The 14,185-nt window shown below is 37.1% G+C and overlaps 1 protein-coding gene across 2 annotated transcripts in view; it reads right to left on the bottom strand.

Annotated features, from left to right (window-relative positions):
- ACAD11 (acyl-CoA dehydrogenase family member 11) overlaps window positions 1-14,185 on the bottom strand; it is a 102,346-nt gene that overhangs the window by 74,772 nt on the left and 13,389 nt on the right. The window contains exons 2-5 of one of the 2 annotated variants that reach the window (XM_008976104.4): window positions 11,730-11,829; window positions 9,610-9,735; window positions 8,906-9,067; window positions 6,574-6,738 (exon numbers count right to left, since the gene is read on the bottom strand). In XM_008976104.4, coding sequence (XP_008974352.3) covers window positions 6,574-6,738; window positions 8,906-9,067; window positions 9,610-9,735; window positions 11,730-11,829 — 553 coding nt within the window. The remainder of the gene's footprint in view (window positions 1-6,573; window positions 6,739-8,905; window positions 9,068-9,609; window positions 9,736-11,729; window positions 11,830-14,185) is intronic. The other variant, XM_008976106.5, reaches the window with a different exon arrangement.

Below are 14,185 nucleotides of genomic sequence, written 5' to 3' on the forward strand. Positions count from 1 at the left end.
TTTGTATCCTGAGACTTTGCTGAAGTTGCTTATCAGCTTAAGGAGATTTTGGGCTGAGACGACAGTGTTTTCTAGATATACAGTCATGTCATCTGCAAACAGGGACAATTTGACTTCCTCTTTTCCTAATTGAATACCCTTTATTTCTTTCTCCTGCCTGATTGCCTGGCCAGAACTTCCAACATTATGTTGAATAGGAGTGGTGAGAGAGGGCATCCCTATCTTGTGCCAGTTTTCAAAGGGAATGCTTCCAGTTTTTGTCCATTCAGTATGATATTGGCTGTGGGTTTGTCATAGATAGCTCTTATTATTTTGAGATACGTCCCATCGATACCTAATTTATTGAGAGTTTTTAGCATGAAGGGTTGTTGAATTTTGTCTAAGGCCTTTTCTGCATCTTTTGAGATAATCATGTGGTTTTTGTCTTTGGTTCTGTTTCTATGCTGGATTATGTTTATTGATTTGCGTATGTTGAACCAGCCTTGCATCCCAGGGATGAAGCCCACTTGATCATGGTGGATAAGCTTTTTGATGTGCTGCTGGATTCCGTTTGCCAGTATTTTATTGAGGATTTTTGCATCGATGTTCATTAGGGATATTGGTCTAAAATTCTCTTTTTTTGTTGTGTCTCTGCCAGGCTTTGGTATCAGGATGATGCTGGCCTCATAAAATGAGTTAGGGAGGATTCCCTCTTTTTGTATTGATTGGAATAGTTTCAGAAGGAATGGTACCAGCTCCTACAAGGCTACAGTAACCAAAACAGCATGGTACTGGTACTAAAACAGAGTTATAGACCAATGGAACAGAACAGAGCCCTCGGAAATAATACCACACATCTACAACTATCTGATCTCTGACAAACCTGACAAAAACAAGAAATGGGGAAAGGATTCCCTATTTAATAAATGGTGCTGGGAAAACTGGCTAGCCATATGTAGAAAGCTGAAACTGGATCCCTTCCTTACACCTTATACCAAAATTAATTCAAGATGGATTAAAGACTTAAATGTTAGACCTAAAACCATAAAAACCCTAGAAGAAAACCTAGGCAATACCATTCAGGACATAGGCATGGGCAAGGACTTCATGTCTAAAACACCAAAAGCAATGGCAACAAAAGCCAAAATTGACAAATAGGATCTAATTAAACTAAAGAGCTTCTGCACAGCAAAAGAAACTACCATCAGAGTGAACAGGCAACCTACAAAATGGGAGAAAATGTGCAATCTACCTATCTGACAGAGGGCTAATATCCAGAATCTACAATGAACTCAAACAAATTTACAAGAAAAAAACAAACAACCCCATCAACAAGTGGGTGAACGATATGAACAGACACTTCTCAAAAGAAGACATTTATGCAGCCAAAAGACACATGAAAAAATGCTCATCATCACTGGCTATCAGAGAAATGCAAATCAAAACCACAGTGAGATACCATCTCACACCAGTTAGAATGGCAATCATTAAAAAGTCAGGAAACAACAGGTGCTGGAGAGGATGTGGAGAAATAGGAACACTTTTACATTGTTGGTGGGACTGTAAACTAGTTCAACCATTGTGGAAGTCAGTGTGGCGATTCCTCAGGGATCTAGAACTAGAAATACCATTTGACCCAGCCATCCCATTACTGGGTATATACCCAAAGGAGTATAAATCATGCTGCTATAAAGACACATGCACACGTATGTTTATTGCGGCACTACTCACAATAGCAAAGACTTGGAACCAACCCAAATATCCAATAATGATAGACTGGATTAAGAAAATGTGGCACATATACACCATGGAATACTATGCAGCCATAAAAAATGATGAGTTCATGTCTTTGTAGGGACATGGATGAAGCTGGAAACCATCATTTTCAGCAAACTATCGCAAGGACAAAAAACCAAACACCACATGTTCTCACTCATAGGTGGGAATTGAACAATGAGAACACTTGGACACAGGAAGGGGAACATCACACACTGGGGCCTGTGGTGGGGTGGGGGGGTGGGGAGCGATAGCATTAGGAGAGATACCTAATGCTAAATGATGAGTTAATGGGTGCAGCACACCAACATGGCACATGTATACATATGTAACAAACCTGCACGCTGTGCACATGTACCCTAGAAATTAAAGTATAATAAAAAATAAATATATATAAAATAAAAATAATAAAAAAATAAAAAAATAAAGAAAAAGATTATAAATGAATACTCAAAGTTGAAAAGGTATTGCACCAAACTAATAGAAATGGCTGTGGTTACTTTAAGGGATTAAGGCAGGATGGATGAGGTCCAGAGAGGGGAACCTTCACTGGAGGGTTCTATATATAGGAGTGATGTGACATGATCTGTATTTTAAGAGGGTCACTCTGGCTACTATGATTTCAATATACTATGGGGGGCGGGCAGTGAGGCAGCTGCAGCAATACTCTAGGCAAGTTATCCAAGCTACATAAAACTGCAGACCCCATTTGGGTAATATGAGTTACTGGGTTTCACGCCTCCATATAACTGTGTGTGCTTGCACTCCCTTGCTCCTCTGGCAAACTTACACACATTCTTGTAGCTTTGTGTGGAAATATGGGCTTTGGAATCAGACAGGCCTGTATTCAGACCCTAGCTCTACCATTTGCTGGCTGTATAACTCTGGACAAGTTAGTTAACCTCTCTAATCCTCAATTTTCTCAGCCATAATATACACCTCTTACACAGGGTTAGTTTGAAGATTAAATGGGCAGGTAGCACGTATAGTTCATTTATGAGTTTCTAGCAAAGAACCTGGCACACAACAGATGGCCAATATGTATTTATTTGATGAATATGTTCAGAGCCTGGCATATATAGCCAGGCAATCAAAACTTTGCCATTGTTACTGTGGAAAAAAATTGATCACTCCTTTCTCTATGACTTTATAAGAGCTTTTATTGTGGTTATATTATACTATAAATTTATAATATTATAAGTATTATAAATTACTATACTAGCTAGATTTGTGAAACTACTGAAGAGGATGGATGCATTTTTCTCTTACATCATTCTATTTGTTATCTATGCTTTTAACATCCAAAGTAAAGATGAGGCACTTACTTATGCTATAAATTATTACTTTTCTTTTTTAATACAATTGGGAAACTTCTCTGGAGTTACTTTTCAGAATATCTGAACCATTTTTGGGGTAAAAACACAAAGCTATAAAACAACAGCCAGTGAGAAAAGCTGATGGCTCATCAAATTGCATAAATTAGTGCAAATTAATTAGCAATAGCTAATTAGAGTCCTGTTGATGCCTGTTTGTGTTGAGAGTTATTAAAAGCTCAACATAACTTTTAGTGGTTGATCTGGACATTTACTAGTTCGTCTTACTGCTGCTAGGGAACTTACTAGTAAAATTATTTTTGATAGTTTTTCTGAAACCTCAGCTCAACAGAAAGCTTTTAGTTTTTTAAATTATCTTCTTTATAAAGAGATTCATTTTATGTATACTTTTTACACCATTGAATTTTATTAATATGTATGTGTATTGGCATTCGAAACAAACAAAAAATACATACAATCCAACAGAACAAACAGTAGATGAAGAAGGCAGGGAAGAAAATAATAGAATTTGTAATGAAAAGATGAAGCTAGGAGTAAGGTTATGACACATAATTGAATGTGATAGGACATGCATAGTTGTTAGTGTGGGTAGTAAAATTTGCTTTGAATTTTATAGCGGGTAAAATAAAGTGTGAAGCATGGTCAGTCACAATCTTTATAGTGTATGCAGGTCAAAAACAAACCAGCTGCTCAAGAGGGACAAATTTTCTTGGCAATGAGGCTAAAGAAAAATATCACCCATCAATCTGCATACAGGTGATATTGTGTAGCGGACGAAAATGTCTTCAACAATATAAAGAGAACTTTGAGGGGCATGGTGTAATTCCTAGAAAGCAGGCTATGCTGGAAAATGAGTGAAAGGACAAAGATGAGTTAGGTAGAAGACAAGACCACATGCTGAGAGTGGGAACCGAGATGGGTCAAGAAATGTGAGAGTTTGAGAAGAAGGGAAAAGATTTAGAAAAGCCATTTTTTAAATGTCACAGGTTTTACTAAGAGATGAAGTTACAGCCTAGATAAAATCATGTGGCATAAAAATGTCCCAGATCCAATTAACCTTACTTCACGACTTTATTCTGCAGCAAAAATATGAGGATTCAAGTTTAGGGCTAGAAACTGGTTAAAGTCAAGGGGTGATGGACATCCCCTGTAGGGTTATTAGAAAAAATAAAAAGTAAAATAATAATAATAATGATGATGATATAAAGTCAGGGTGGGAAGATTCTAGAATAATAAGTAACCTAAGGTCAGGACACTTTAAAATTCTTATATTACTTGCATACATCTATAGTCAAAAAATTATTAATGAAATTGATACTAAAGGTAGTTTTTGAGATGACTGATTATGACCATGTGGTTTATGTAGGATAAGAAGTCAAGTGAAGTCATGAAGGGCTTATGGATTCTAAATTAACAGCAATCAAATTTGCAGTGTCTCAGGGAAGATGCAGAGAAATAAAAGAACAGAAGGTAAAGAGGGTGAGGTCAAAAATAAGGGGTTTCAATTTCTAGATCACTGAAGTTGACAAGTTCCAATGGATGTTTCTAATTAAATATATTTTTCAAGTTGAAATGACAATATGCAGATTTTACATTAAACTCCAAGATCTTAAACATTTCTCTACTGGTAAAATTTATATTTGGAAAATCAACATTTTCCAGGAAAACTGGATTTCTTTTCAACATTGCAGTGAGCATATTGTGCTACTGAAATACTTGCCCAAACATGCTTTAAATACTTTGTAAATAAGTAACAGAAAATAATTTCGTTTTGCCATATCCTGTAGTTTCCTTTACTGGCTTACTCCACACATTCCTGGAAGGTTTGTCATTTAAAATTGTTTTTTCTTCTTTCTTAATTGTTGTGTTTTCTGATGACAAAAATTAAACGTGCTGTTGTTTTAAAAATAAAAACCAAAAAACATCAAACCCTAAACATTACAGAAATGTACAATTATGTCTCCTATAATTCCATCCTCTACAACCACTGTTTAGGTTTTCGTACATATTATGAAGCATTTACTTATACCCTAATATTTTTCTGAAGAAGCTTGACAAGTAGTCTAAGAAAAGTCAGAGAGAAAAATGAAGGGGAAAAAATGGAAAAATGAGGGTACCTGAAATAAACTGAGCATCATTGATGTGCCAGGTACCAGCTAGTTGCTCCACATTGACTGTTTCATTTTAGCTGCCCAGCAACTCAGAATTTTTTTTTTCAATTTTAAAAGGTACACAATGTCAATTTCCTGGCTTTGATAATGTACCATAGTTGTATAATATCCATTTTGCAGAATTTGGATGATGGATACACAGGACTTCTCTGTACTATAACACTTTTACAACTTTTTGTGGGACTCTAATTATTTCAAAACAAAAAGTTAAAATAAAAACAGAGGCACAGAGAGAGATTGAATAACATGCTTTAAGTTCACACTGCTAGGGAATGAAAGTTAAGCATAAATTTATGAGATGGAAATAGTTGCTAGTGAATAATTAACTAAAATTAATCCCTTCAACATAGATTCACCAGAATCATATAAGCACCTGCAATATAAAGATGAATAAGATATAGTCATTGTTTTAAAGGAACTCCAAGTCTAGTGGGTTCTAATTTGTTATCTACGATAGAGACTCAATATTATGTAGACTCGACTAAAATATTAATTAAATGACACAGATCAAATACAGGCCAGATCCTGCTATGTTTTCAGGCATATGCTTTTATAATTATCTAGATTATAAATTAGCATATTTAATTTTTCTAATCTCAGGGTAGATAATTAACAAGGTTAGAATTCAGAATTCATCAGTGCCACTAGCTCTTCCTGCCCTAAAACATCTTAGCATTCTAAGAAACTAATGAACCCAGAAAATCCTCCTCTCAGAAGCAGGATTCATTCCTACTATACTATAATCCTAGGCCTCATTGTAGGTGCTCAGTGGAGGATTACAGCTTTCATTTGTTTATACTCTTTATAAGGAATACAGTATGCACATTTACATTGAGCAAGGTTATATTAATCTCATGTAATTCTTTTGAAGCCTCAAGAAGCTTTTGGAATTCTCTATTCTCAGAGTTTATAATAAACAAATAATAAATTCTTCATGAGATAGGGCTAAAAACCCCAAAGAAGTATAAATGAACCAGAAAAAAAAGCAAGAACATGGATAAGCTAAATATTGTAACTAGTAGATGAAAACTTATTTGAAGAAAACAGCATCATGCATGTAAAATTCCCAAATCCTTTTAAGCAGTAAACCAGATACCATTTGGGATTAGAACCAGTCTTAAAGGTAGTCAGCTAACTTATGCTGGAAAATCTGCAGGACTCCTTTCTAAAAATTTTGAGTGGCGACGACAGTTCTGAGCTGTAGGGGAACAGGGAGTGGGTTGGGCTCCCTCAGTGCTCTGGGGGGAGCATTTACTTAGTACTGTGTCACAAAACAGACCTACTCAATTAATTGTAAACATAGCTAACTGTACCTCTTTAGGGTGGAAAACTATGTTATCTAGTCTGAAATCTCCATGAATCAAATTCTCTTCATTGTCATTATCGGGCAAGTTCTTCATTAGCCACTCCGATAGCTGTTGCATGGCAGGGATGTCCTGATGAGCTGCAGCTTGATATTGCTTTGTCCAGGTTGATACCTAAAGACATATAAATAAGAAAAATGGTAAAGCTGAAACTGGAATGTAGGATCTAGCAATTCTAAAATTAAAACAAAATTCAAATGCTGTTTTACTCCTAAATACTTAAGACCCATGCTGGTGATACTCCTGTCATCCTAAAACACTCAAATCAGCCTAAACCTTAAACATTTAAGTCTCTTTTCCATATAGTCCATTTTACTTACCTAGCTTTTTATCAGGAGAAAAATACTGGCCTAGGGATCAAGAGATATGGGTTCTAGTCTTTATTCAGCAACTACTTTGTAGAAGAAAAAAAAAAGAATGCATATAAACACACACATGCACACACACTCTCTCTCTCACACACATACACACACACAAATATATAGGCATAGATAATCTCTGGAAAGGGTCACGAGAAATAAGTAACCCCTGAAAAAGGGAATGTGGGGACTAGAAGAAAAAAGAAGACATTTACTTTTTTTTTTTTTTGAGACACAGTCTCGCTCTGTTGCCCAGGCTGGAGTGCTACCTCCACCTCCCAGGTTCAAGTGATTCTCCTGCCTCAGCCTCCTAAGTAGCTGGGATTACAGATGCATACCACCACACCCAGCTAATTTTTGTATTTTTAGTAGAGACGGAGTTTCACCATATTGGTCAAGCTGGTCTCGAACTCCTGACTTCGTGATCCACCTGCCTTGGCCTTCCAAAGTCCTGGGATTACAAGCTTCAGCCACCGCGCCCAGCCTACTTTTCATTTTAATACTCTTTCTTATTACCCACAGAATTTTCTAAATATATTACAGGTATGAATAGTGTAAAGATCTTCTATTGTTCTTAGAATTGAATGCAAACAAATCAACTTACTCGTAAAGTCCTCCAACAGGTGGGAACATATTGTTTATTTGCTTTTTTATCTCCATTTCCCGAGGTATCTTTGCTCAACTTAGTGCAATAGAGCAAAGACCTTTACTTGGTCTTATCTAGTCTATCAACCTGGGTTTAAATTATATCTAAGCCACTTACTTGTGTATTACTTGATTGATGCAAGCCTCCCTTTCTTCATCTGCAAAATGGGAGTAATAATACCTATATCTTAGAGTTGTTGTAAAGATCAAAAAAGAGAGGTCGACAACTCACTCTGCCATGTAGGACCTAGCATATAGTGAGTACACTCTAAACTTTAGTTCCCTTTTCTCTTCCTTAACCCCCACAAAATGATATGCTTACAAAGGAAAGCAGCCCCATATATATCTAGTATTGCTTTCCTTTAATTTAAAATGATCTCCATCACTCCAAATTTTATCTTTCCTTAAATACTCATTATAAGATATCTCTCCCAGGAAGCTTTCTCTATATAAGCAAGGGCATCCCAACTTCCACCCTTTGAATCATGGTGAGTATCAAACAATTTGCTACTAGATTTTACACTCTTTTATACCATTTTCAGGTTTCATGAATGACATGCATGTACAGGTCTCTCAAAAATGACCATAAGTTCCTATGGGGAAGAACCTATTGTGTATTTTTCTTGATATTTAACACAGTACTCAGCAGGTATTAAACACACAGTCAAGCTTAATAAATGCCTGCTAGTCCAATTGAGAAAGAAAAAACTGTAGGCCGGGCACGGTGGCTCACGCCTGTAATTCCAGCACTTTGGGAGGCTGAGGCGGGCGGATAACGAGGTCAGGAGATTGAGACCATCCTGGCTAACACGGTGAAACCCCATGTCTACTAAAAATACAAAAAAATTAGCAGGGCGTGATGGCGGGAGCCTGTAGTCCCAGCTGCTTGGGAGGCTGAGGCAGGAGAATGGCGTGAACCTGGGAGGCGGAGCTTGCAGTGAGCAGAGATTGCACCACTGCACTCCAGCCTGGGCAACAGAGGGAGACTCCGTCTCAAAATAAATAAATAAATAAAATAATAATAATAAGAAGAAGAAAAAACTGTATAGTTAAAAGTATTAGAAAATTAAGAGTCTAAAACAGAAGATTTTGCTGAACAAAACCTAATATAAAAACATAAGATAATTTTATACTAAAAACTAGTCATTCTGAAGGACAATGTTAAAAGTCATGGCCAAGCTTCAGAAAACTATACAATAATAGCTTTTTTTGTTGACTAATAAGGTATATTATTTACAAGAACTTGAAAAAAATAGCTATTAGTGTGGATGCATTACCTGTCTTTTGCAGTACCCAGCACCTATACCATATCCTTCCAGCTGCAGTGACTGTATATTCAAGGAATGTAACTGAGCCAATGTTTCTACCGTGGCCACATATATGGCTGAACGTTCTGCTGGGCTAAGTCCAGGAATTGTTAAATCACGGAAGATTCGACCCTATGGAAGTGATTACAACAGATTATTTAAATGTGTATAATCAATACTTTGTCGAATATACAGAAAAACATTCATTTGTGAAACATATTTAATATTAGAGTATACATGCCAAAGGGAAAATAAAAGGATATGCCAAGATGAATATAAACATCAAAACTACTCTCAACTATTTTACAGAAAAAATTTAAAACACATTTTGAATTTATTGTTCTTAATGGCTTGACCTATGTGGAGTCTGTTTTCCCTGCTACCTTATGGACAATTTGGTTATTGCCATTACAGATAGCTCTTTACTGACACCTAGAGGAAAATTTAAGAATAAGTCAATACCCCCTAATTACTAAATTTGTTTCTTGTCTATTCCATCCCTCCTTTTGTAAGTGCTCAAATTTGAACAAAATTGTAAACCTTTGCAATGCAATCTAATTACCTAAAATGTTAAATAACAAACTATATCATTTATTAAGTATCATAATAAAACATCTTAATTAACTTCATAATTAAAAGTAAAAGCAACAAAATAAGATTAAGTGTTAATTTACCTGCACATGTTCCATTACGTAAAATTCTGTTCCAATGACAGAAGTATCACTGCAGTACAGTATAGGCTTGGGAACGGGGAATCCAATTGAAAACAAGGCTTTCTGGACTTTAAATTCTCTATCAATCTAAATAGGATGATGAATCATTAAAAATCAGAGAAACTGATTTAATTGTAATTAAATTTAATAACTACTCATGAGCTAATCTTAAGGCTAGAAAACAACTGTAAAACAGTATCAACACAAACTCCAGAGGATAATAGTAATAACTTCCCTAATAGTAGTCTTGGTGTAATCATTACGATTATAAATTAGACCACTACTAAAAAATGTAATTTAATTAGGATAAGAAGATGAGCACCTGCATGAGACTTAATCCTGGCTCTGATAATGTGAAGGCAATAGTTACTGTTCACAATATTTCACATATTTTATCATAAAACATCCCTTTTTCCACAGCAGTTCCCTGGCTGGCTGCTCGCTCTTTCATGTCTTCCAAGGAAGCTCAGGTAAGTCTCTATTCTAGCACTCTGCCACAGTCAGCTACAAAGAGCTGGGGGTGAGAGGTGAGTGGTGGTGGAAGGAAAAGTACCTGCTCCTTCTGGAGAGCAAGGGAGGCATGTGTTTCCAGGGCAGGGGCATGGGGATCTTTCCTGGCACTCAGGACTGCTGTGGAGCTCAAGATAACTAGCAGGAAAGTAGGCAGCTAGAAGCAAACTGGAGCCTAAATAAGACAGTGGGGAAAAAATGGCTTCCTTAATTAGGACAGATGCACAGGCTATCACTCAGGACCCAAGGGCAGAGTTGTTGATGCAGGCCAAGTAAGGATGGCTTATCTACATGTAGTCACCTGGCCCCAGACTCAGGCAATGGTGACTGACCATTCTAAGGAGGGGAAGCTATGCAGCTCATTTTGACATCAGGAAGTAAAGCAGGGGCTGCGGCAATAACTGGAACAGGAAAGTAACGAAACCCATGTTCAAGGTGAGAGCGGCCAGCAGTACCAAGGGCTGTGGAAAAAAGTGTTAACCACTCAGGTGTTGGGAAACGAGGGGGAGGGGGTAAGGGGGAGAGGGCAAAAGGGTTAGAGAAGCAAAAAGTGGATCACAGAGCTGGAGCATTGCTTTTTTCAATGCAGAGTTGAGAAAACAGAAGGGAGTTGAAACAGAGTACTCCAGATCCTTGGCAGCTGTACTTGGACTGAGAGCATTATGCCCTGTTCTGGTGTGTTCAGGTGGGATGTTATCAAGAAAAGAGACAAATAAAACTGTTTATTGGGGCACGGGTGGGGATTCTCCTTCAGCCATACTATATTGATATTTAATAAAAGTTACCCAACTTTTTTTTATCTTAAGCATCCAACTTACTTCATGTTTCTGGGAATATGATATGGGACCAAGAAAGTCCCATAGAATCTACATTCTCTATTACTGTGGTATTAAGCCTACCCCACAATTGTCCTTCCCCAGTGACCTGGGCCTGGGAAGCACCTGCTGTACATGATTACGGCTATACCCTAAATATGCACAGTGCTTTTAATGTTCTCCAGTGCTTTGATTTCTGTCCCCTCCTGTTCTCTGAAAATCCATAGATAATACGTGTTTTCTCAAGACAGAAAAACCTAGTTTTTAACAAAAATCTTTTAGAATTCTCACTGTCTAATATTTAGAGAGTACTATAAAATACTTATTGAAATCTTTCTTTTTATCACCAAAAGATTAGAGGATTGTCATAGCAAATATATTAAAATAATTCTGAGTAGATACTATTACATATAATAATTTAAATATATAACAAAACAAAATATCTACAGACGAGTAGCACTGAAAATATTCATTGGCTGATTTTACTTCTAGCAAACAATGTAGAGGAAAATCAAATACACAAAAGAACTGGGTGTTGTTCAAGATTAATAGCCTAAAGATAGACTTACATTTCAACCTCAAATAATTTTTTAAAACAAAAAAAGATATAATTCAAGGGAAATTTTCATTAGAAATAAAATACATTTTATATTATTTGGCAATCATAAGATGCCTTTTAAAAGTAAATTGGCTTTGTGTGTATTAAAAGCATTTATTTGTCACCAAAGAATTTATCATTACATTTGTATACTATACCTGATGTGCTTTAGGAAGAAGTGAACCTGGTGGTTTTTTCCTGAGCACATATGTTTGAAAGCCCTTCTGGAGATAAAAGGTTGGATTGGACTTTCCTGCTCTAGATAAAAGTAAAAAAAAAAAAGGTCAATTACAAAGATATGTTTTCCGTCATCCCCAAATCCTACTGAAATGTCAGAAGAAACAAATGAAAATAAATTCATCTCGATGCTGGAAAATCAAGAGGGGTGCTATCAGCAGCTCACAACATGAATTTCTAGATGATATTAAAGCAGATGGCAACATACTGGCAGCTGGAGAATCTGTGACTCACAGAGGTAGAAGAGAGGACCCCACTTCCTGACTGCAAATCCTAAGTTTTATCAGGAGTACCTGTAGAACAATGACTGATCTAAGTAAACTTGTAGAACAATGACTGATCTAAGTAAATAAACAATCTGAGAAGAGATTGTTAGTTATCAGTCAGAAAATGAATTAAAACATGCAGGAACAGCTGGCTTAATGCCCCCTCATCTGCCTTTAGAGAGATAACCCTCATAAGTGTCAACAAGGCTAGTGCGTGAGTTGAGCTCTCTACAATGGGAGTTCTGAGAAGTGAGGTCCCACAGTGAGCATCTGGCCCAGGGAAGTGCAATGCTGGCCCAACTAACTCACAGACACCAGGGCATTGACTTTCCCTGCCAGATGAACAGAAATTCTCACCTAAACTAAGGATAGACACTTCAGCTACCAAAACTATTCAGTCTATTCCTTCACTTATAATGTGGGCATTTAAGAATCGCCCAACTTTTGAAGAATCCAACTGTATAAAGGAGAGATCCTAAATTAAATAAACAGAAGAATCAATCCTTAAGGTAACAGGTAATAGGAGAAAGTAGAAAAAAAAATCTTTGGAGCTTCTTCCCAGGACTCCAACCTCCATCAGGAAAAAACAAGCATGAGCCTAGATTGAGTCTGGCAGCAGCCCCAGTGTCTATGTCTTCTATAAATCAGACCCATCCTCCCTGGCAATCATATCAAGGAGCACTGGTTTTAGTACCATCTAATCCTGAGTGAGTGCCTTTTACCATAGGAAGGTGGAGATAATCACCAGTGGTCAGGAAATAGGACCACCACAGGCTATGCTGTCTTTATTGATATAGAACAATTTATCTTTGATGCTGCAAACCATCAATTGCAACGAATCTTTTTTTTTTTTTTTTGAGACGGAGTCTCGCTCTGTCGCCCAGGCTGGAGTGGCGCGATCTCGGCTCACTGCAAGCTCTGCCTCCCGGGTTCACACCATTCTCCTGCCTCAGCCTCCCCAGTAGCTGGGACTACAGGCGCCCACCACCACACCCGGCTAATTTTTTGTATTTTTAGTAGAGACGGGGTTTCACCGTGGTCTCGATCTCTTGACCTCATGATCCGCCCGCCTGGGCCTCCCAAAGTGCTGGGATTACAGGAGTGAGCCACCGCGTCTGGCAACAACGAATCTCACAAACACATTTTTTAAAAAATGCCAAACATCTGATTGGATGCATTTTTGATGAGGCTTGTGATCCGCCTGCCTGGGCCTCCCAAAGTGCTGGGATTACAGGCGTGAGCCATCACGTCTGGCAACAACGAATCTTACAAACACATTTTTAAAAAAATGCCAAACATCTGATTGGATGCATTTTTGATGAGGCAGTTCTCTAGTCTTATATAAAGCACTGGTCTTTCATGATAGTAAATGACCCAAATGAAATACATAGAAAAAACTAAAAGCTTCTTGTTGAAGATAGAGTGACCCAGCAAGTCTGCTTCTACATATATATCCAAGAGAACTGAACACATAAAATTAACACAAAAACTTGTACATGAATGTTCACAGCAGTACAATTCACAACAGCCAAAAATTAGAAACAGCTCAAATATCCATCTGCAGACAAAAGGATAAACAAAATGTGGTATATCTATACAATGGATTATTGTTTGGCAATACACAGGAATAAAATGCCGATCCATGCTACAACATGGATGAATCTTGAAAATATTATGTTAAGTGAAAGAAGCTAGTCACAAAAGACTACATATTATGTGATTCCATGTCTATGAAATGTCCAGGATAGGGAAATCCATAGTGACAGAAAGTAGATTAGTAGCAGCCAGGGATGGGGGAGGAAAAAATTGGGAACTATGAGGTTTCTTTGGGGGCGATGGAAATGTTTTAGAACTAGATAGTGGTGATGGTTGTATAACATTGTGAATATATGGAAAACAACTGACTTGTACACTTTAAAACGGTTAAATTTTTAAATGTTACATGAATTTCTCAAAAACAAACAAAAACAATTAAAAGTTTCTCTCTTGAGGAAGTATCTAAAATGGTTATAACAAAGACAAAAAAAAAATTGCAGAAGCCCATTTGCATGGGAGGATCATTGTCAACACTGTCAATACAGTACTTGCTAAATTTAACTACTCCAACCATC

This window comes from Pan paniscus, chromosome 2 (assembly GCF_029289425.2).
Source record: "Pan paniscus chromosome 2, NHGRI_mPanPan1-v2.0_pri, whole genome shotgun sequence".
Taxonomy (NCBI): domain Eukaryota; kingdom Metazoa; phylum Chordata; class Mammalia; order Primates; family Hominidae; genus Pan; species Pan paniscus.